Consider the following 25489-nt stretch of genomic DNA (forward strand, 5'->3'; position numbering starts at 1 on the left):
AAGTAGTGCCCAGTTTATAGCTATACATAAAAATTCATGTCATGTAGAATATCAGCTGCCTCATGGGCACATATTATTTATGTGTAGCCTACAATATAACCTAAACAAAGATAACTAAGTTCAAATCAAACAATTAATCAGCTATGAGGGGACAGCCTTCAAACACGTTTACAGAACACACATATATAGACACATATATGCAATGTATAATACAGTTGGAGAGCATAGTTCCCAATAAGCAATCACATGATATTGACTTATATTTTAATATAGGCTCTAATTATCACACCGGGTAATACCAATGAACCCCAACCTAAATCTAAGGTTAGAATACATAACTTTCATGTTTGGACTGGAATATATAACAGCAAGTCAGCAACAGAGAGCAAAATTCAACAACACTAGTGCTTAATAGAATAATGCTGTAGTGCCATGACAGCTATTATTACAAATGAGAGCCATTTCTGTCAAATGGCGGTGCCTGGTGCTGTTCATACGTCTGCAACTTGTTGCATGTTGGTGCTCTACTGTAGAAATGATTCTGTACCTTCTGCCAACTGCTCTGCACTGGCTTCTCCTGAAGCACCAGCAGGACTGTCATCACCATCACCACCTTTGAATAGCAAACATATGCTTACAGTGTTTTTCCATGCACTATAGTTCCTACAGTAAGATAGTGTAGCCTATGTCTCACTTGATTTGCCCTTGCATTCATATGCATAATAATGGAATGATTATATCCCATTTGTTGCACAAATAAATAATTTCAAAAAGAGTAAATAAAAAAAAAGTGGCTTGTAAATCAGTGATTTTAAAATCCCAATCCTTATTTTAATTTCAAGGCCAGGGCGTAGTAGGCTACATATTTACATTGTATAAAAGCGTACAGTCTCAAGGACCCTTGGGGGTCCCTGGACCTCATACTGACAAGAACCATTTTTTTTTGGCTGAATAAATTGGTCAATTTGAGGCATTTGGCCACGTCATCCTCCAGCACCTTTCTTTTTTTCTCTCTCTCCCTCTTGTCGCCGCCTTTTCTCTTTTTTTTACCCGGTTAGGGTCCATCATCTTCTTGTCAAAGCCTCGTCTCCTCTCCCGGTTCCGCTCACTACACACACACACACACACACACACACACACACACACACACACACACACACACCACAGTAAGTACCAGACACACGTCACACACCCCTTCCTCCACACGCTGTCTATGTGGTTGATACGGACTGTTGGGGTGGGTGTTAATCGAAAGAAACCAATCGTCTTGTCCTCCCCACATGCTACTGGCCTGAGTGGCCTCTGATTGGCCTGGCCTGCCTCTCTGACTTAGAAAAAAAAACAGATAGCTGCAATACCAGCTGACCGGCAGCCTGTTAAAAAAAAAAAAAGAAAGAGAGAGAGAGAGATGCAGACCAGCAGGCCAATCATAGGCCGGCACTTCGGGAATACTCCCGGTCCTCCCTATGGCCAGTCTGGGCCTGATGACGTCAATGTTCGAGAAAAAGCCGTCCGGCTTTTTCTCGAACATTGCTTATTTATCGTAAACCTGGTTTTGGACACATATATAGGTGAGACACACACACACACACACACATATATATATATATATATATATATATATATATATATATATATATATATATATATATATACTAGTGCAACACAGCTAATCGGCAATGTCAGAATGGTTTCCTATTGGTCAGTGGTGCAAATTCTCATGTCAAAGCTTATCAAAGCTGAACTGAACAAACATCTGCATGGGTTTACTTATCCCCAGCAAGCAAATCCACTAATTACAGGAATTCCAGTTTCTAAACTTGCTTTGCTACGCAATGCCATTGTTATAAATGCTGGTCCAGGCCTCAATTAATCACCTGTACGGAGACGTGGCTGTGCGGACTAATTCCGGACTCTGCACTGCAGCTGGCAGGCTTCAATCTCTACCGCGCGGACAGAGACACGGAACTTTCCGGCAAAACTAAAGGCGGAGGAATCTGTTTTTACATCAACGGTGGCTGGTGCAATAACATAACAGTGATCCAGCAGCACTGTTCTCCTGACCTGGAATATTTTATCATTAACTGCAAGCCGTTTTATTCACCCCGTGAGTTTGCTTCATTCATTCTGGTCGGTGTTTACATCCCGCCGCAGGCCAATGTGCAGGACGCACAGCGCATGCTCGCTGACCAGATACTGTGTGTGGAGCGGACCAACCCGGACTCTTTGGTTATTGTCTCTGGAGACTTTAACAAAGGTAACCTCACTCACGATCTCCCTGAATACAGACAGTTTGTTAAATGCCCGACCAGAGAGGGGAAAACCCTGGATCACTGTTACACCACAGTCAGGGATGCTTATCACGCCGTCCCCCGTGCTGCACTGGGTCACTCTGACCACGTCATGCTCCACCTGATTCCTGCCTACAGGCAGAAACTAAAGCTCTGCAAACCTGTAGTGAGGACTTCAAAGACGTGGACCAGTGAAGCTGTGGAGGATCTCCAGGCGTGTTTGGACTCTACTGACTGGGATGTGTTCAGGACTGCTACCAACAGTCTGGATGAGTACACAGAGGCTGTGACGTCATACATCAGCTTCTGTGAAGACTGCTGTGTTCCAACACGGACCAGGGTGAGTTACAACAATGACAAACCCTGGTTCACAGCCAAACTCAGACAGCTAAGGCTTGCAAAGGAAGAGGCCTTCAGGAGTGGGGACAAAGACAGATTCAAAGAGGCGAAGTACAAGTTTAGCAAGGCGGTGAAAGAGGCTAAACGACAGTACTCTGAGAAGCTCCAACACCAGTTCTCAGCTAACGACTCTGCATCTGTCTGGAAAGGGCTCAGGCAGATCACCAACTACAAGCCTAAAGCCCCCCACTCCATTAACGACCGACGCCTAGCCAACGACCTGAACGAGTTCTACTGCCGCTTTGAAAGACAAAGGGACAGTCCTGAAACCATCCCCCACGACACCTCCCAACAGCTCCAGCTCCAACTCCAGTCACCTCCACCAATGCCCACCTTAATGGGCACCCCCTCCCCACCCTCCTCAGTGACGACTCTTTCCATCCATGAGAGGGACGTCAAACAAACTCTTCAAGAGACAGAACCCCCGGAAAGCTGCTGGACCGGATTCGGTCTCCCCATCCTCCCTGAAGCACTGTGCTGACCAGCTGTCCCCAGTGTTCACAGACATTTTTAACACCTCACTGGAGACCTGTCACGTGCCAGCCTGCTTCAAGACCTCAACCATCATCCCTGTCCCCAAGAAGCCAAGGACCACCGGACTTAACGACTTCAGACCCGTCGCCCTGACCTCTGTGGTCATGAAGTCCTTTGAGCGCCTTGTGCTCTCACACCTCAAGGACATCACCGAACCTCTCCTGGACCCCCTGCAGTTTGCCTACAGAGCCAACAGGTCTGTAGACGATGCTGTCAACCTGGCCCTCCACTATATCCTCCAGCACCTGGACTCTACAGGAACCTACACCAGGATCCTGTTTGTGGATTTCAGCTCTGCTTTCAACACCATCATCCCAGCTCTGCTACAGGAGAAGCTCTCCCAGCTGAACGTGCCTGACTCCACCTGCAGGTGGATTACTGACTTCCTGTCTGACAGGAAACAGTGTGTAAAGCTGGGAAAACACATCTCTGATGCACAGACTATCAGTACCGGATCCCCCCAGGGCTGTGTTCTTTCTCCTCTGCTCTTCTCCCTGTACACCAACAGCTGCACCTCAAGTCACAAGTCCGTCAAGCTCCTGAAGTTTGGGGACGACACCACCCTCATCGGACTCATCTCTGATGGTGACGAGTCCGCCTACAGGTGGGAGGTTGACCACCTGGTGACCTGGTGCAACCAGAACAGCCTAGAGCTCAATGCTCTAAAGACAGTGGAGATGGTTGTGGACTACAGGAAGAACTCAGCCTCACCTGCCCCCATCACCCTCTGTGACTCCACTATTGACACTGTGGAGTCTTTTCGCTTCCTGGGAACAATCATCTCCCAGGACCTCAAGTGGGAGCTGAACATTAGCTCCCTCATCAAGAAAGCACAGCAGAGGATGTACTTCCTGTGGCAGCTGCAGAAATTCAGTCTGCCGAAGACAATGATGGTGCACTTCTACACAGCCATCATTGAGTCCATCCTCACCTCCTCCATCACCATCTGGTACGCTGCTGCCACCGCCAAGGACAAGGGCAGGCTGCAGTGTGTCATTCGGTCAGCAGAGAAGGTGATTGGCTGCAACCTCCCATCTCTTCAGGACCTGTACACCTCCAGGACCCTGAGGCGTGCAGGAAAGATTGTTGCTGATCCCTTCCGTCCCGGTCACAAACTCTTTGAGACACTCCCCTCTGGCAGGAGGCTGCGGTCCATCAGGACCAAAACCTCATGCTACAAGAACAGTTTCTTCCCGTCTGCTGTCAGCCTTATCAACAAGGACTGAATCCCCCCTGACACTCCTCACACTCCACCTCTACCACTGACTCTACTGTCACACTGACAGCACCATAACTCTATGCGTTACATTAACGCTCACCTTGAACATCCTGTTCATTTGCACATTTTCATTTGCACATCATTCTTGTAATTGTTCACTGCCAGCCGGTCTGCTCCTTTTATCCTTTTACCCAAAAAACAGATTGTGTATATATATTTATATTGTATAGTTATATTTTCTACTTTTTAAAATAGTTTATATTGTTAATTTGTTATATTTTCTATTCTTTAAATAGTTTATATTGTTAATTTGTTATATTTTCACTTAATAGTTATTTGATGCATGCACCAACATCACCACAACAAATTCCTCGTATGTGTAACATCGTACTTGGCAATAAAGCTTTTTCTGATTCTGATTCTGATTCTGATTCTGTATGGATGTGAAATATACACACATTATATCTATTACTGCTACTACCATTAATGGTTTGCCATGTGCCAAAAGTGATAATACAGACAATCAGTTTGGGTTCAAACCAACTATGGCTAAACTATGGCCCATAGGCATATTAATGACACTTTGCCACCTTTTCATTGAACTGGAATACAATTAAAATAGTACTGTCATGCAAATACTCTGGTCAGCTTAGTATCGTCCTCATGAGAACTGATGTCTGTTACCTCCTTAATTAAAGCAGAGTGCACGCTAGAGTATGTTTAATGGCCTTCCACATTTGTGTGGCTAGGCTAGAAATAGTTTGCATCACTTAAACAGGTGGGGGCATGCCAATGTTCAGTACCAAGTATGAACAAGAAGTTGTGTGTTCTCCATGAAACAAGTTGGAAAGCAAGCAGGTAGAGATAGGAGTTGTGGTTGGGCATGTAGTGCATATAGTGTTACAGAAGCATCCAATATCAACATTTGACTCCTCAAGTCTGGTTTAGACTTGAGTTTACAGCCCTCTGTTACCGTGGGGATGAGATTACTAATGCAATGGCAGCCTCTTGTTGGCATCACGCGTGCTGTGTTTGTATTGCATGGTAGAGTAATTATAAGTGTAGACTTACATGAAGTCTATAGTAAATGTTAATGTGGTGTGAAGAATAAGGAAGAGTTAGCCTATATTTCAGGTAATAAACTTGTTAGTAGTGTAACGTCTGGTGTTTGTTACTATTTCCACGCCCTATAATCTTACATTTGCCCTTTTATTTTATTCTTTGTATTTATTTATTTTTTAAAACTTTTTTTTGTTGTTGTTTTGGCCAGTTCAGTTTTCTTAACCTGTCATCTCTGTCCCATGTACTCATGTCCTCTACCTGCCCTTGCAGTATATCTCATAGTATCTTTTCTTTCTCTCCTTCTTCTCTTTCTTGTTACACAGGTCCAGAAGCAGATTATGATTATGGTAAGTGTTTATTTTATAAGAATCTCATTATAGTATTGTGGTTTTGATTCTCTGGGTTGTGATTAATTAATAGAAATTAATTGCACATAGTATTTACTGTAAGCATTTACAAATATGTCAAGTGGTAGATGAGTGAATCAATGAATAAATGAGGACAACATTTTAAAGGATGTGATCTTTCAAGCTTGAAGTAGTGTACTGTGATTGTGCAGAAATTCCTTGCTCCATGAATTGAACAAAGCGAAGCCCCATTGCAGTGTTTTTTGGTAATTCTATGATCTTTCCAAACAATGTTTTATAAGTTTTGACAAATAACTAAAATTTGTGTTTAAACTTAAAAAAAAAAAAAAAAAAAGCAGCTGTTAGCCATGGGAGCTGACAGAAAGTTAAGCTGACACATATTAACCAGTCTCATTGGGTCAATGGCTCAAAAATGGCCCTAATGACTTCAAAAGTCAGTTCACACGTGACCTTTGTGACTCTGTAAGGACACTCCCACACAGAGTTTTAAGCTTGCAACTCCTCTCCAGTTAGTTAGAACTTAAGAAGCCTCTTGGATGAAAGGTGAAACGTCTTTAAGAAACTGAACAAAAAAAAGTCCAGTATAGTCCAGTATACCTACAAACCAACTGTACTTTAGAGTGTTACCCACATTAAACCTCAGACCATCCTCAAGGAACACATAGTTAAGGAGCAAAATATTTTTTTGGCCAAGTACTGTAAAGTGAATTTGAACATACAAAGAATTTAGCCTGGTGGTTGCATGGACTGTATATACTAATCAGCCACAACATTAAAACCACCTGCATAATATTCTGTAAAGCCAAAATGGCTTTGATCCATCAAGGCATGGTCATAAGACTTCTGGGGGTATTCTGTGGTGACTGGGAAGTGGATCCTTAGGGTCCTTTACTTTGGGACTTGTACTGGTGCGTCCAACAGATGCTTGTTGGGGAATTTTGGAGGCTGGTTCAATGCTTTGAGCTCCCTAATGTCAGGCTTGGGACAAAGGAGAGGACTCAGATGCAGGTTGACAGAAGTAGAATCAATATTTTATTTCTCTGATTCGCGACTCTCAAAAGCCGTGATAAAGAAATCACTATAACAAATTCTAGAAAGACAGACACGACAATACAAACACACAACACATAAAACAAAGGACGCTCCCGAAGGAGGAAAATCTACTCTATTCTCAATATCTGAAATATGAAAATTACAAAAGAAAATCTCTTCACAGAGGAAGGCGCAGGCTATAAAAATACTCTACTCTTTTCATAAAACAAAAGGAAAACAGAAGGCGCTCCCAAGGGAGGTGAAGAAACAAAAGCCAAAATCTCTAAACTACAAATCAAACTCTAACCAGAAAAATTATCAAATCAAAATCACTCTTTTAAGAGGTCAAGAATACAGAAAAATAAAACAAGATTATACTTAACCGGACGTGGTTTTCGAGGACTGTGATACAAGGGCTTGAGCATACGACGAAACGACGAAACACTTAGGCGACGCAGACAGGGGAAGACAAAGACTTTATACACATGAGGGAGGGAGACACAGGTGCAAACAACCATCCTGCTTTCTTTAACAGGCTTGAGTTGGCTGACGTGAAACGTGGGATGTACTCTCAGGGACCGAGGCAGGCGTAGGCGAACTGCTGCCGGGCCCATTTTCCGGGTAATAGTGAAAGGTCCCACAAATCGCGGGGCCAATTTCTTGGATGGAACCCGGAGCTTCAGATCTTTGGCGGATAACCATACTCTTTGTCCAGGTTGATAATCAGGTGCTGGGCGTCTCTTACGGTCTGCGCTTCTTTTGACTCGGTCTCCCTGTCGGATCAGGACCTGTCGGGCAGCTGCCCAGATGCGTCGGCAGCGTTGGACCATGGCATAGGCCGAGGGGACCGACGCTTCCCTTTCATTGTCCGGAAACAGTGGAGGTTGATAACCTAGGGCACAATGGAAAGGGGAAAGACCAGTGGCAGATGTAGGCAATGAATTGTGAGCATACTCTACCCAGACCAGGTGCTTGCTCCATGTGGAGGGGTTCTGGTGTACCACGCAACGGAGGCCGGTTTCCAATTGCTGATTGAGACGTTCGGTCTGGCCATTGGCTTCCGGGTGATATCCAGACGTTAAACTGGCTGTGGCTCCAATGAGTCTGCAGAACTCCTTCCAAAACTTTGCCACAAACTGGGGCCCCCGGTCCGAGACAATGTCTTTAGGAAAACCATGGACCCTGAAAACTTGATTCATCATCACTTCGGCAGTCTCTTTTGCTGAAGGTAGCTTAGGTAAAGCTACAAAACGTGCCATCTTCGAGAAGCGATCGACCACTGTCAGTACGGTGGTGTTCCCCTGGGAGACCGGGAGCCCTGTGACAAAGTCCAATGATATTTCTGCCCACGGTCTGGAAGGAATGGGTAGCGGTTGAAGAAGTCCTGATCGTGCTTTTGACGATGTCTTGTTCCGGGCGCAGACCGAACAAGCTTCTATGTACTCCCGGACCTCCGTTTCCATAGCGGGCCACCAGAACCTCCGGGAGATGACGTACATGGTTCTCTTGACTCCCGGATGACAGGAAAGCAGCGAGGTGTGAGCCCAATGAATCACCCGAGGCCGCAGATCTGCCGGGACATACAGACGGTTATCAGGGCAGCCATCAGGTGATGGGGCTCCACCGTTAGCATGCTTAACCTCCTTTTCTATGGGCCAAGAGACCACTCCAACCACACAATCCAGTGGAAGGATATTTTCGGTCTGCTCGGTCTTAGGCTCGGGATCGAAGAGGCGAGAGAGAACATCCGGTTTGATGTTTCGGGATCCCGGCCTGTAAGACAGAGTAAAGGAGAATCGATTAAAGAACAAAGCCCACCTGGCCTGGCGAGAGTTAAGTCTTTTAGCTTTACGAATGAACTCAAGGTTTTTATGATCAGTCCAGACAATGAAAGGTTGTTCGGACCCCTCTAGCCAGTGTCGCCATTCTTCCAACGCGACTTTTACTGCTAGAAGTTCTCGATTGCCGACGTCGTAGTTTCTTTCTGCTTGGGACAGCCGTCTTGACAGGAACGCGCAGGGATGCATTTTGCCATCCTTTTCCGACCTCTGAGATAATACTGCTCCTATCCCGTCGTTTGAAGCGTCCACCTCTACCACAAATTGACGGTGTGGATCCGGCAGAGTGAGAATGGGTGCTGAGGTGAATCGTCTTTTGAGCTCCTGGAACGCCTTCTCAGCTTCGGGGTTCCAGCGGAACGAGACCTGGGTAGAGGTGAGAGCATGGAGAGGAGCAGCTGTAGCGCTGAAGCCCCTGACAAACCGCCTGTAAAAGTTCGCAAATCCAAGGAATTGCTGAACCTTCTTGCGGCTGTCTGGAGTGGGCCAATTAGCCACCGCGCTTACTTTAGCCGGGTCCATCTGTACTCTTCCAGGGGCAACAATGAAGCCCAGGAACGAGACAGTGTCGGCATGAAAAACACTTTTCTCAGCTTTAACATACAGATGATGATCAAGGAGTCTTTTCAATACTTGATTAACATGATCTTGGTGGGTGACTAGGTCAGGAGAGTAGATCAGGATATCATCTAAGTACACATACACGAATTGATCCAAGAAGTCTCTCAGCACATCATTAATCATGGCCTGAAACACAGCTGGAGCGTTAGTAAGCCCGAAAGGCATGACGCAATATTCGTAGTGGCCACTGGGGGTGTTAAAGCCAGTCTTCCACTCGTCCCCCTCTCTGATGCGGACCAAGTGGTAGGCGTTACGGAGGTCTAATTTGGTGAAGACTTTGGCCTGTTGGAGTTGATCAAACACCGATGTCATCAGAGGTAGCGGGTATCGGTTCTTGATGGTGATATCGTTCAGCGGGCTGTAGTCTATGCAGGGTCGGAGAGATCCGTCCTTTTTATCCACAAAGAAAAACCCGGCTCCGGCCGGAGACGATGAAGGACGGATTAAGCCAGCTTTTAGGGACGCCGAGATGTAGTCATTCATGGCTTGGCGCTCTGGGCCGGAGATGGAGTAAAGCCGCCCCTTGGGAATGGTGGACCCGGGAATGAGGTCTATGGCACAATCGTAGGGGCGGTGGGGAGGGAGAGATAGTGCTTTGGTTTTATTGAACACTTCTTTCAGATGATGATAGCAAGACGGAACGGACGTCAGATCCGGGTATTCTGGGTCTGTGATGGGGTCAGCAGAAAACAGATTTATTTCAGCGACTGGGTCAGTGTCATAGTGATTAGCACATTCCTCTCCCCAGCCTTTAACTTGCCCGCTCTTCCAGTCGATATGTGGATTGTGTAGAAAAAGCCAGGGTTGTCCCAAAATCAGAGCGTGAGAGGTGGAAGTGAAAAGATGGAATTGAATGTGTTCTTGGTGCCTCCCAATGTTCATTTGGACAGGCTTGCTTACATGAGTAATAACGAAAATGTCTGCCCCATTTAGTGAACGGGCTCGTATCGGTCTCTCTAGGCTTTCACAGTCTATTTGTAGCTTGCGGGCCAGGTTCCAATCCATAAGACTTTCGTCAGCCCCAGAGTCTATCATAGCCTCCATTTCAAAGTGTGAGTTTAACATTACTTTAGTGAGGACCCGAACGGCGGTCTTGGAGACCTGATTAGAACTCACCCCACGATGTTTCTTGACTGGGCAGGTACTGACGAGATGACCAGCTTCACCACAGTAAAAACACCTTCCTTCCAGGCGTCGCTTTTGGCGTTCCTCTGGCGTCAGTCTGGTTCGCCCCAGTTGCATGGGCTCTTCGTCGTTACGGCTTACGGTGATTTCTGGAGTCCCTCGTAGCGGTGTCGGCCATTTTGTTTCGGGCGCAGCGGTGGCCCCGTAGCTCTCTCCCCGTCTTATTTCACGATGTTTCAGAAGTTGGCTCCGACGATTGTCTGTGCGGATGGCGAGGGCGATGAGTGCATCTAGGGTGGTGGGTAAATCCAGCGGTACGAGGAGATCTTGGAGCTCTGATGACAGTCCTTTCAAAAATATATCATACAGCGCTGTATTGTTCCATCCACTTTCCGCGGCCAGAGTGCGGAAGTGGATCGCATAGTCACAGACGGATTGATTACCTTGTCTGATTAAGCTGAGCTCTTGTGCCTTCTCCCGGTTGGAACAGACCGGATCAAAAGTCTTTGTTAATGCCGCTTGGAATCCGGCAATCGTCTCACATGTCGAAGAATTCCTGCTCCATTCCGCGGACGCCCATGCCTTGGCTCGTCCCCCCAGGTGGGAAATCATGAAAGCCACCTTGGCTCGTTCAGTCGAGAAAGCTTGTGGGTTAAATTCAAAGTGAATAGAGCAGTCTATCATGAAGGTCCGGCAAAGCCCGGGTTCACCTGTGTACTGGGTCGGCGGAGCCAGTTTGCATGTGGCTCCTCCGGAGGGAGCCGGTACATCCGGGAGTGCTGCAGGAGGCGGAGTCGGGAGTACGGGATTGGATCGGCTGAGTTGTCCCAGTAGATCTTGCATTTGTGACGTGATCTGCCCCATGTTAGCTGCCATGGCGGCCTGGAACTCCTCCTGACGGTTGAGACGAGCTTCTTGGGTTCGAAGAATCTCTGAGAGTCGTTCTGCCTCCGCTGAGTCCATGTCTGGCCTAAGTGTACTGTCAGGCTTGGGACAAAGGAGAGGACTCAGATGCAGGTTGACAGAAGTAGAATCAATATTTTATTTCTCTGATTCGCGACTCTCAAAAGCCGTGATAAAGAAATCACTATAACAAATTCTAGAAAGACAGACACGACAATACAAACACACAACACATAAAACAAAGGACGCTCCCGAAGGAGGAAAATCTACTCTATTCTCAATATCTGAAATATGAAAATTACAAAAGAAAATCTCTTCACAGAGGAAGGCGCAGGCTATAAAAATACTCTACTCTTTTCATAAAACAAAAGGAAAACAGAAGGCGCTCCCGAGGGAGGTGAAGAAACAAAAGCCAAAATCTCTAAACTACAAATCAAACTCTAACCAGAAAAATTATCAAATCAAAATCACTCTTTTAAGAGGTCAAGAATACAGAAAAATAAAACAAGATTATACTTAACCGGACGTGGTTTTCGAGGACTGTGATACAAGGGCTTGAGCATACGACGAAACGACGAAACACTTAGGCGACGCAGACAGGGGAAGACAAAGACTTTATACACATGAGGGAGGGAGACACAGGTGCAAACAATCAGGAATTAGGGATGACGTCAGACCAGGAACACAAGAGGAAGGGCACGTGATCTGAAACGAGAGGAGAGTTACTTCCAAAATAAAACATGAATTCACAAGACAGACCCCAAAGACGAGACAACCTCACCACGATGTGACACCTAAAACCATTCCTGAGCAGTTTTTGAGATTGTGTACTTGGTCTGCAATGGTGTTTGGCTGAAAGTCCGTGGGTCCTGGCATCTATGTGGATGTGGATATACACCACCAGTCCAAACATTGCATTGTAACAAAACCTGTCAGTGGTTTTACTTTATGGATGAGCGGTGTATATTTAAAGACAGAAATGATTAAATACCACACTGTAAAAAAGAAAAAACAGAGAAAATGTAAAATATCAAGGCAACATGATGCAAGAGACTTTTGAGTTTTCACAACTTTTGCCTGCTGTTGTTGACTTAATTAAGGTTTTTAAGTTTCGCCAAGAGTTTTGCCAACTTGTTTAAGATAACCCTGTGAGTCTAACGAAGAAATTCTTGCTTGAATGCTATGTATTTCTACCTTCACCAAACATAGATATTCTTGTTTAATAAATGTACAATTATTCCTTGAATGGCATATATTCCTGTATTCACCAAAAAAAACCCAAACTTTTTTTGAATAAACATACATTTTACCTTTATAAATCAAGCGGAATTTATGTTGTTGTAATTATATTTGAAAAATCTAAAGATGGATAATTAATAAAACAGACTACAGCTGACTGTTATCTGAAATATTTATTCAGCTGAACAGTAAACAGACAGGTTGACTCCCTCACATACAACATTTGTAAAAAAAACAAAACAAAAAACAACAACAATACATCCAACACAACTGCCTGGACTCACACAGAGATGTTGGCTTCATCTTGTAGGGCGGTGAGGATGGCAACAGATGCACTATGCAGCACGGGTGCCAAAGTGTCAGTGTCATGAGGAGAAATAACAGATGCATTATTAAGAGCTTAGAAAAACAAACTAGAAAGAGCTTTTTCTGAAGAAAATGTGTGTGAATGCTGAAACATTAATAAGTAACATTAAAAAGTATAATGTGTAAGCTGAGAGATGACTGGCTTCATAAGGGCTAAAAGCAATTGAAATGTTAAAAAGACAAAAGCAAATGGGCAGCTATAAACTGGAATGTGACAAACCCCGAGGACCCTATTGTTTTTGAAGTGATTCTATATATTTTTTTTTTCTTCGGACGAAATGTGACATGTGAGAAAATGGCTGTAACTTCTGGTGAGGAGAGAGATACATAAGACAATGTCATAACACAGATAGGCTGTAAATTCTGAAATCTTCATTTTGTACACAAACTCAAATGTATTGTCTGTAGCTATCACCCACCAACCTTGTGTTAAGTTTTAAATAGCAGTATTTTCTACCAAAGAACACGATCCAACAATAATCAGCCATTTCCCCTCAGCAGAAAAAGGAAGCTAAAGTGGAAAACTGCAATCCTCACCCCAAAATTATCCGGACTACTAAACTGCACTGGGGAGGTGTATGTTTCCATGGACTGGATGAACTACTCCTTTAAAACATGTCGTGGGAATTACTTACCAAGCACTTCAGGAAAAACTTGGTGGAGGAAAATGTGCAGGCCTCTCAGTGCTGCCATCTTTAGCTGGGACACAATGTCAGTTGTCTAAAGACAACATGGAAAACATGAGTATCTTAATTAGAATAGTACTGTAGTGAACTTACATGTAATGCAAAATCAGAAATCTTTCATAGTAATAAAGATGAAGCACAGGTCAGACCCCAGTAACATAGGTAAAAAATAAATAAATAAAAAAAACAACAACACTGCAATCATGTGGACTACTTTAACAAATTACAATACTGTTCAACCAAATGTCACCAAATAAAAACACAAAGCAAGGACTGCTGACATCCATTTTTACTGACACGTGTCCACTAAGGCAGTTTTTGCTGAAAGTCCACAGGAGGTCTTTGCATGTGATCTGATGAAATTCTTCAGCTATCTAAACAAGACAGTCAACAAAATATTTTCAATTTTCATAACCATAATGTCAGGATTTCTCTGTAAAGGAAATTCCTAGGTAACTTGTTCTAAGTCTTCACCATGTTAAATATCTGACCATGTTAACAGCAAAACAAAATAATTTACCTAGTTTTATGTTTTATAAGGATCTTTTTGACACTGTGAAAAGTTTGAATGTAAGAGAAAGGCTGCCGATTATGCAAATCTTCTACAATCTTTTGTGTTGTACCTTGAAAAACATGCAACACAGTTTGCATTGACAAAAAGAGAGAAGCTAACTTGTGCTCAAGTGTCTCACTATCTACATCCTCCACAATATCTTCAACCTGATTTAGTCTCACAATATCATGAGCTGTCATGTCCCTGCTTCACTATCAGTTTGTTCACCATCAATTATTTCATCTTCTGTAACATTTCTTCGTATAGTTCGCAAGTCCTTAAATGTACAATTTTTATGGTTTCGACTTTTGTGAGAACTGAAGGTTGGGGGAGTGTTTGTTTTTAAGGTACACCTTAGAAAGGGACATTGTGTCAGTTTCTCTGTTCTTTAAATGATGTCTGAGACGGTTCCAAAACCTTTTTTTCCACTGCAAATCTCTTTAAAATCACACAATTCACATTGAAATGTTGAATTTTCATGAATTTTCACTGTTGAGTGTGATCTTGAGAGGTGTGATTGTAATGCTCCAGGTGTTTTAAATACATATACATCAGTCTGTGTGAATGCAAGGTCAGTGTGCACCTTGTCCGTGATGAAGGTAAAGATGATTCAGAAGGATCACCTGACTGGAGCTTGCGAATTTGCAAAACCTGCACTGCATGAAATCCACTCCTGAAACACAAGAGACACTTATAGCATAAAGTCAGTTTTGCTAAAAACACTTTCACAACAGTGTCTGTGATATGTAAACGTAAAATAACACAACACAGCTCTGTTCCCCAATATATAACGCATGCCAATGAAGCCATGACAACCCCATCCATATTCAATGACTGATTAGACAATGGCTGGGTTTAAATAGTTGTGTGAGTAGGTGTGAAAGCACCATTGCAAGTCATTGCTACAATATGGCAATGTTGATTAAAGTATTTGGTCAAAAATAGATACCGAGATTAGAAAAAGAAAAAGTTGTACTGATAATAAATGTAATAATGCTAAGACCTATTAGCCTGAAAGCCAACTGTAACAGCCATTATGGGAAAAGCCATACATTACACAGAAGGAATCCCTAGATGCAGGAGCTGACTACATCAATGAGCCAAAGCAGAGACAAGAAAAAAAGTTTGTTGGGAATCAGCTTATATTATTTTAGAAATATAATTTGTAAATTAATTCTAAAAGGTAACCTTTAAATTTGATGTTAAATTTTAATCATATGACAAGCAACAGACATGCAAACATGAATTCAAACATCTGTCTGTTACTATGATTAAAAAACACTGTAACTATGAAAAAATTACATTACCAGTAATGTCACATTAACATATACATTGCAATTCTCCCTCATGTACTCTGTCTTCTTTCTCATTCTGTAAAAGGCTCTGAAAATGTAAAAAGCCTTACGTCTGACAGGGCATGAAACACAACTTTAATTGGTATGTGACAATTACAGTACATTGTGGACACAAGACAGTGTCATGCCACCAGCCAAACTATCTAGCTAGCATTGTACATTACTGTAAAGTAACACTGCAGCACAAGAGTATCTGCAGGGTTCAACTTGCTGAATTTAAGATGATCGTGAATGCAATTTAAGACCTATTGCACGCCCATACCGGCAAAAGCGAGTAGAAAGGATATAAAGGGAAAAACAAATAAGTCCAAGAATTACTTGCAAAATACTTATTTAAGGACTATACAGACTGAACCTTAATATCATCATTGTTTGTTCCTGCCCTTTATCGCTTGCTTTGTGATCCCCTGACTTTGCATGTGATTGTAATAAGTTGCAGTGTTCTTTTACACAAGTTGCAGTGTCTTTCACATTGGATTTCAGCAGGCTTCAGACACTCACAGAATCCACTGCTCACACATGTTTGTTTTCACTCTGAGTTGAATGCCACACCACAAGTGAAGTCATGTTTCCATGACATCTGACTGGGAAAAGATGCGTGGTACACCATGTTTACCATGTTTACCATACGCCATATGTTAGACTCCTGATAGTGAAAATGAAACTCTTTGAAGTAACGCTGAGACAATAAAGTTTAAGAAACAGAGTTTAAATTGAGACACAAGGCAGCTGGAGCGGACCAAGCTCCGGTCACGTTCATGGTTCAAAATATGAAAATTGACTAGCAAAGTTACCTATATGTGTGCACTACAAAGGCAAGGCAAGTTTATTTGTATAGCACAATGCAGGCACAAGGCAACTCAAAGTGCTTTACAGGCACACACAAATCTCATTAAAAGACATAAAAAAAATTCATTTAAAGGATATTAGAAATTGCATATTAAAACCAGTAAAAACATTAAGAAACAAACATCAAAACAAGAATAGAATAGGGAAGCTTTGAAAGAAACAAGACTGTAGAGTCAGAGTCATATGGCAGTTCAAAGACTTGTATTGCTTCAGTTAAAAGCAGTGGCAAAAAGAAATGTTTTAAGTCTAGATTTAAAAGAGGTGAGTGTTGGAGCAGACCTGCAATTTTCAGGGAGTTTGTTCCAAATATGAGGCTCATAGTAACTGAATGCTGCTGCTCCATGTTTAGTTCTGACTCTGGGGACTGAAAGCAGATTGGTGCCTGACGATCTCAGAGGTCTGGATGGTTCATAATGTGGCAGAACATCAGGAATGTATTTTGGCCCGAAACCATTCAATGCTTTATAAACCAACAACAGGATTTTGAAATCTATTCTTTGATAGACAGGAAGCCAGTGTAAAGATCTAAGAACTGGAGTGATGTGATCTACTTTTTTGGTTCTTGTTAGGACTCGAGCAGTAGTGTTCTGAATCAGCTGCAACTGTCTGATGGAGTTTTTAGGGAGTCTTGTAAAGAAACCATTACAGTAGTCGAGTCTGCTGAAGATAAATGCGAGAACAAGTTTCTCCAAATCCTTTAAGTCGTTCTTCCTTGGATACAAAAAAAATTATTTCACTCTTGTCTTTGTTTAACTGAAGAAAACTCTGACACATCCAGTCAATGATTTGTTCAATGCATCTACTCAGGGTATGTATGGTATTATAGTCCGCTATAATACCATACCATACCATATAATCTCTCTCATTTAGATAAGATTTAAACCACTTTAGTGTTGTACCAGAGAGTCCAACCCAGTTTTCCAGTTGGTCCAGTAGTATGTTATGGTCGACTGTGTCAAACGCAGCACTGAGATCCAGTAATACTACGACTGACATTTTTCCGCTGTCTGTGTTTGAATGAATGTCATTGAGGACCTTAAAAAGAGCCGTCTCAGTGCTGTGATGTGGTCGAAATCCTGATAGGAAAACATCAAAACAGCCATTCATTAAGTAATTGTTCAGCTGTTGAGAAACAATTATTAGGGTCCGAGCGCTGAACAGTGTTCGGCTGCGAAGCCCTATTGTATTTGCTAGGATTATTATTAGGGCCCGAGCAGGGAACCTGCAAGGACCCTATTGTTTTTGAAAGGATTCTTTATTAGGGCCCGAGGACAGTGCGTTTTGGCTAATAACGCCCATATACTTTGTCGCACATTCAAAAACCTTATATCCACGCGTTCAGTGAATTGAGCTGAGTCTCATGGTATAGGCCACGCCCATTTCCGCCTACCGTTTTTTTCGCTACGTCGCAAAATCTCGAAAACCTACTTTTTCGAACTCGTCCCAGGCAATTTCACCGATTTGCACGAAACTTGGCACACAACATCTATCACTAGGTGGCGCTGTGGTGCCAGTTTAATTTTATATTTGGCCCTGTGCCCACACCTTAACACTTATGGAGATGAAATTCATAGGGGTGGTATAGACTAGCCCCTGCAACTTACATACCAAAAATGACCAGCAGGTGGCGCTATTTTCCACGTGAAAGCGTTTTTGGCCCATAAGTGACACATTATGTGTCTCACATTGGTAAACCTTATATCTACATCTTCCCTCAATTCAGCTGAATTATTTGGTGTAGGCCACGCTCACTTTTGCATTAACTTTCCATCCGCAAAATCGCGACAAATGCAAAACCTACTTTTTCGAACTCCTCCTAGGCAATTTGACCAATTTGCACTAAACTTTGTGTGAACCATCTGTGGACGCTCCTGACAAAAAGTTATCAAAAGAATTTTGATAGTCCATAAAACGCCCGAAATTTAAAACAACAAATTCCTGCATATTGTGTTGAAAGCAGACAATCTTGCACATCTAAATAAAATACAGTCTGATTATCACGTAAATGTTCATAATTGTGTTCCATGGAATGTCGAGGCTCTGTGTAAAATTTGGTGCAAATCGGCCAATAGATGGCGATCTGGTTGCAGTCTGATTAGTTTGAATGGAAAGTAAATGGGAAAATCTTAAAATTCTCTTCAAAACTCATCGACTTTCAACCTCTTCTTGTGCTTCATGCTTTGAGCTACAGATACCATTCCACCTTTTAAAGAGTCAGAAGACCTTGAACTGTTGAGCATGTATTCAGTTTTTAAAAATCTCTTACGGTTTCCAAACCATCACAGTTTTAGTTTTACAGATTTTTAGGCCTTCTTCTGATTCTATAATGGGTGTGTATTGCATGAGCTAGAGTGCGTGACATCATCGCCAGACTGTAGAGCAGCTGGAAGAACTGGAGAAAAAATTCTCTTCAGCTACTGGACGATGATACTTTCAGCTTCTTCCTGAAACTATTTCATTGCATTATGCCTCATGTGGACATTTTTGTCAGCCAGCTCCAGAAGCGGACCATCAACTCAGTCTTTGTCTGGGGAATCATGCAGCAGTACACGCAATTTTTCTGTCTTCAGCGTGCATTACTTAATGCCAGCGGGAGCAGGCCACCAAATTATAACGAAACGGCTTCTTCGAGGCGTTGCGTGCGGAAGCCCTGACGGCAGCATGCCCCGAGGTGCGTGGACTGCGAGGGCCCGACCAACGCTGCTCGCAGCTTTAATTTTTATTAGGGCCCGAGCAAGGAACCCCTGCGAGGACCCTATTGTATTTGAAGGGATTCTGTATTGTTTTTCTTCGGACGAAACGATTGCATTTTTCACTGCCTGGACATACCCCAAAACTCACCAAACTTGGAATATAAGTCACACCTGGCGAAAAATTTTAAAATCTATTGTCATCCTGAATTTCCGCCACTAGGTGGCGCTGTTGTTAAGGAAAGCGCTTTTTGGCTAATAACTCCCATATACTTTGTTGCACATTCAAAAACCTTATATCCACATGTTCAGTGAATTGGGCTGAGTCTCGTGATATAGGCCACGCCCATTTCCGCCTACGTTTTTTTTCGCTACGTCGCAAAATGTCGAAAACCTACTTTTTCGGACTCGTCCCAGGCAATGTAACCGATTTGCACAAAACTTGGCACAAAGCATCTGTGGACCCTCCTGACAAAAAGTTATGAAAAGAATTTTGATAGGCCAAACAATACTCATGTTATTAAATAACTACTTCCTGCAGATTTCCTTCCAAACAGGAAGTGTTGGATATCTCCACAATGGTGTCTCCAAATGACATGAAACTTGAGACAATACTTTGACATGCGTTCCTGAGGATGTCTCTAAAAATGTAGGTGATCACCACAAGGTGGCGCTATTTAAATTCAAATAGTTTATATCTCCACATCTGTAGGGCGGATTGACACGAAACTTGGTCAAATCATTGCCACTGCCGTCTTGAGGATATCTGACAAAATACCTATCAATCGGCCACTAGGTGGCGCTCTGGTGCCAGTTTAAAATCATATTTGGCCCTGTGCCCACACCATAATGCTTATGGAAATGAAATTCATAGGCGTGGTATAGACTAGCCCCTGCAACTTACACACCAAAAATGACCAGCAGGTGGTGCTATTTTCCATGTGAAAGCGTTTTTGGCCCTTAAGTCACACATAATGTGTCACACATTGTTAAACCCTATATCTACATGTTCCCTCCATTCAGCTGAATTATTTAGTGTAGGCCACGCCCACTTTCGAGTTAACTTTCTGTTCGCTAAATCGCGCCAAACGCAAAACCTACTTTTTCAAACTCCTCCTAGGCAATTTGACCGATTTGCATGAAACGTGGCACACAGCATCTTTGGACCCTCCTGACAAAAAGTTATTAAAAGAATTTTGATTGGCCAAACAATACTCAAGTTATTAAATAACAACTTCCTGCAGATTTCTTTCCAAACAGGAAGTGTTGGATATCTCCACAATGGTGTGTCCAAATGACATGAAACTTCAGATAATGCTTTGACATGCGTTCCTGAGGATGTGTCCAAAAGTTTAGGCGATGACCACAAGGTGGCGCTCTTTAAATCCAAATAGTTTATATCTCCACATCAGGTGGGCGGATTGACACGAAACTTGGTAAAATCATTGCCACTGCCCTCTTGAGGATATCTGTCAAAGTACCTATCAATCGGCCACTAGGTGGCGCTCTGGTGCCAGTTTAAAATCATATTTGGCCCTGTGCCCACACCATAACACTTATGGAAATAAAATTCATAGGGGTGGTATAGACTAGCCCCTGCAACTTACACACCAAAAATGAACAGCAGGTGGCGCTATTTTCCATGTGACAGCGTTTTTGGCCCATAAGTCACACATAACGTGTCACACATTGTTAAACCCTATATCTACATGTTCCCTCAATTCAGCTGAATTATTTGGTGTAGGCCACGCCCACTTTCGAGTTAACTTTCCATTTGCTAAATCACGCCAAACGCAAAACCTACTTTTTCGAACTCCTCCTAGGCAATTTGGCCAATTTGCATTAAATTTTGTGTGAACCATCTATGGACCATCGTGAGAAAATGTTATCAAAAGAATTTTGATAGTCCATAAAACGCCCAAATTTTTAAAGAACAAATTTCTGCATATTGTGTTGAAAGCAGAAAATCTTGCACATCTGAACAAAATACTGTCTGATTATAACGTAAATGTTCATAATTGTGTTCAATGGACTGATGAAGCTTTGTGTAAAATTTGGTGCAAATCGGCCAATAGGTGGCGATCTGGTTGCAGTCTAATTAGTTTGAATGGAAAGTAAATGGGAAAATCTTAAAAAATCCTCTTCAAAACTCATGTCCTTTCAACCTCTTGTTGTGCTTCATGCTTTGAGCTACAGACACCAGTCCACCTTTTAAAGAGTCAGAAGACCTTGAACTGTTGGGCATGTATTCAGTTTCTAAAAATCTTTTACGGTTTCCAAATCATCACCGTTATAGTTTCAAGGATTTTTAGGCCTTCTTCTGATTTTGTAATGGGTGTGTGTCCGCAGGTTGGTTTTTGGGGCCTGGCCCATAGGCAAATTTTTGCGTAGAGACATGAAATTTGGTGGACTTGTTCATCTTCCCCAGACCCACAAAAAAGTCTCTTGCAGATCTGGGCCACGCCCCACAGGAAGTCCGCCATTTTGATTTGAATTTTTGATATTGGGCGATTTACTCACCTCGCATTTGAACGAACTCATCCTAGGGATTTTGCCCAATTGACTTCAAATTCAGTACAGATCATCTAGAGACCATGCTGATCAAAGGTTATTAAAATAATTTCTCTAGGTCAAAAGGTGTGACCTGTAGAGCCCCGCAAAATTTGGTGACTTTAGGCGAATTTTGATGATTTTGAATGGAGATCTCCATTGACAGTTTCCCTGATTTTTAGAAAAAAGTGTCCTGCTTTCATATACTTTCTCTGAGCAGCCTTAAAATTCTTGAGCTTATTAGGACATATATCATGCATGTTCTGGCTACGTAATTAATTGGAGAAGGGAAAAAAACACCTATATAGCAATTGGAATTTTGGATGGATCGATCCTTTGCAAAATTATGTTAGCCATTTTGATGGCTTTAACCCATGCTTCATCCCAGCTGCTTCAGATGTGACGTTCGTGGCCAGGACCCCGCGGTGAGAAAGTCAAAGAGGACTGAAATTGGAACTCCATTGACATTTTGTGCTGATTTTCATGAAAAAGTGTTAAGCTATCACATACTTTATCCTCTGACCTGTCTGACACGTCTAAAGTTAAAGGGCAAATTTCTCCCAATCTCTTGTTCAAAAACTAGAACAACACAACTTGATTCAAATGAAAAAACAAAACAAAAACACAGCACTCCAGCGCGTGTGCCCTAGAGCATGCTCTGGAGTGCCTATAGTGTGTGTGTGTGTGTGGGATGGGGCAGGGGAGTGGAGGTGAGGGAGCAGAGGGGCGCCTAGTAAGTGACATTGAGCTTATGGGACAGCTTTTGACACTGCAATCACTACATGGCGTGTCTATTTGAATAATGAGACCCAACCTGTTCATCTCTTTGTAGCTTAGCTGAGGCTAGAAGCTACAAGCTACTGAATTAGCTAACATTCTCCATTGGGGTTCTGCTCTTAACACATTTTGTATCATGGAGGTAAACCAGCACATGGCTCTTTGATATGCGCTGCGAAAAACTTGGAATGATTGCTGTACATGGAACCTGTTGGGCAGGTCTGAGCCCCAGTAAGTGTGCAACTATTTTAAACAGAAATGAAATAGTGGCCTTAGTCATGAGTGATGAGTTTACACTTACTTGCATGGGCAGGTGAAGCAGTGCAATATGATGGTCTTAGTAAGGATAGTGGAGGTTGTTAGAACTTAACATTTGCATGCAAAACTGTGGCAGAATAGTAGGTATGTTTGCTACATTCCCTGGATCTTGCTGGGGAAGATGGAAGTCATGCTCCATTTATGAAGTGGCGACACGACTCCATAGGCTTTTTGGCCCCGACATGCGTGCGCCCCAACATAACCCATGCTTCATGACAGCTGCTTCAGAGGTGACGCACGTGGCCAGAGCCATGCCCAGAAAGCCTCCATACACTCGGGGTCACGAGGGCCTGTTCAACGCCACTTGCGGCTTTAATTTCACTTAAAATTGGGAGGTTTGAAATGGGCCTATAGTTATTCATTACTGGTGTGTCTAGATTTCTCCTCTTCAGGAGTGGTTTAATGACTGCAGTCTTAATGGTTTGGGGGAAGACATCTGAGAGAAGAGACGTGTTAACAATCTGTAGCAGATCTGGAATCATGCAGTCTGAAACTTTTTTGAACCCTGCTGGTAAAATATCCAGGCTGCAGGAGGAAGATTCAAATGATGTATAATGTCGTGCAGGTTTTTGACACTGATTAGATCAAATTGTGTCATGGAATTAGAGTTGGGTTTAGGTGGATAAAATGACAACACACCTCCAGCACCTGGTTGAGTGGCACTGACCGCTTGTCTAATGCTCTGAATTTTGGCAGTGAAAAATTATGCAAATTCATTACAGGCCCTGGTAAACAGATGTTCAGAAGCTACTGACACAGGAGGGTTTGTTAGCCTGTCAACTGTAGCAAACGAGGCATTTTTGTTTTTGGTGGTGTCTGAGAAGGACTGCCTTGACTTTTTCAGTTCTAAATTAAAAATGTAAAAGTCTTTCTTTATAAATGTCCAAATGAACCTGGAGATTTGTTTTTCGCCACCTGTGCTCAGCTTTTCGACATTCCCTTTTTTCCATCTTGACTAGAGTGGCGTTTCTCCAATGAGATTTTTTCTTACCAGAGATCACCTTCACTTTAGTGGGTGCAATGGCATTCATGACATTTTTAATTTTGGAATTGAAATGATGTACTAGGTCACTGACAGAGAACCTAGAGAGGGGTAGTGTGGAAGAGAAAGCCTCAATGAATATGTCACCAGTGTTTTCAGTGATGTATCACTTTGAGACAACCTCAGTTTGAACATTTGTGTACATAGTTATATCACTCGCAAAGAAAACGCAGCAATGATCAGAGAGAACAACATCAGATACTAGAACCTTGGAAATGTTCAGACCCTCTGAGATAACTAAGTCTAGGATGTGGCCCCTGTTGTGTATGGGCTGTGTCACATGCTGAGTGAGTCCAAAGTTATCGAGGACACAGCACAGTTCTTTAGTCCATCTGTCCTCAGGCTTGTTGACATGAATGTGTTAAAGTCACAGATAATTAACACACAATCAAAGTCAGTGCAGATAAGAGACAGTAACTCAACAAGGTCATCAAAGAAATACGTACAGTATTTAGGTGGCCTGTAGATGTTTGGAAATAGAGCTCTAGAAGATGAATTTACCTGAAGAGCAACATATTAAAAAGAAGTAAAACTTCCATAAAACATCTGCTTGCATTTGAGTAACTCATTAAACAGAATACTAACACCTTCTCCTTTTTTATGCATTCTAGTTTCACTTATGAAAGAGAAATTTGGAGGACTTGATTCAATGTGAACCCCTGCACTGTTATCCTGGTCTAACCAAGTTTCATTTAAAAACATAAAAGTAAGATTGTGTTTGATGATAAAATCATGTATTAAAAAAAGATTTTCCTGCCAGAGACCTGATGTTTAATAGAGCTACAGTTACAGTATCAAAACCAATTGTGCAATTTTTTGCAGCAGATAGTGGCTGACGAGGAATGGGAGCTAAATTGAATGGATTGGCACATTTAGTCCGGCATTTCCTGTTTCTCAACAAATTCACAATTTTTCTATTGCCTGTAAGCACAGGAATTGAGGAGGCTGCCTGAACTCCAAGGGGCCCTGGCTTTTCTCGGGGGAAAACAGTAGTGATATCAACTTCATAGCCTGTAACTGGCACATATCAGTAAGCGTTAACTGTACTGTCTCCATGGACAGGATGTGCTTCGCTGTTTTCAGACTGTAGAGACTGAGGATGATTCAGAGCAGGTGGAGGGGCACAATGACATTTTGGTGATGGTGGTTTCAAGCGTGGCAGATTTGGACGGGGTGTGAGTCGAGTCCAACATTGACAAGCTTTTTCATCTCATCCGTGAAATCCAGGAGGGGGGAAGAGGGGCTGAGGCTGGCTGAAGAGGGCAGAGAGTTGGTTGGCGTTGGTGGAGAGTGGATGTTCCTTCTTGTTGAGACTGGGGTGTACTCCTCCTTTGGGGGCAAAGATTGCAGCAAGGACTCCTCCTCTTGGCACAGCTGACTTGTCTGTTCGAAGCTTATCTCCGGCACAAGTAGTTCTCCTTCCAAGGGCTGTCTCATCAGTTGTTTTGGGTTGTCTCTCCTGCTGTCCTTAAAGGGAGGAACTGGTGTGTGGTGCACTGAGTAGAACATGTTGGAGGTTAACAACCTTACTCCTGACTTGTTAAGGCAGGATCCATCTGCCTTAAAGAGATGTCTGCGTTCCCAGAAAATGTTAAAATTGTCAATAAAGTTCACTGATTGAGCAGTACATGTAGCTTTGAGCCATCTGTTCAACATCAACAATCTGCTGAGT

The 25489-nt window shown here is 42.8% G+C and overlaps 1 protein-coding gene across 4 annotated transcripts in view; it reads left to right on the forward strand.

Moving 5' to 3' along the window:
• Window positions 1-25489, forward strand: part of LOC119024832 (NT-3 growth factor receptor-like) — a 266546-nt gene that overhangs the window by 124860 nt on the left and 116197 nt on the right. For all 4 annotated transcript variants that reach the window (XM_037107965.1, XM_037107966.1, XM_037107968.1 and 1 more), the window contains one exon: window positions 5829-5852. In XM_037107965.1, coding sequence (XP_036963860.1) covers window positions 5829-5852 — 24 coding nt within the window. The remainder of the gene's footprint in view (window positions 1-5828; window positions 5853-25489) is intronic.

This window comes from Acanthopagrus latus, chromosome 8, assembly GCF_904848185.1.
Source record: "Acanthopagrus latus isolate v.2019 chromosome 8, fAcaLat1.1, whole genome shotgun sequence".
NCBI classification, from domain to species: Eukaryota; Metazoa; Chordata; class Actinopteri; order Spariformes; family Sparidae; genus Acanthopagrus; species Acanthopagrus latus.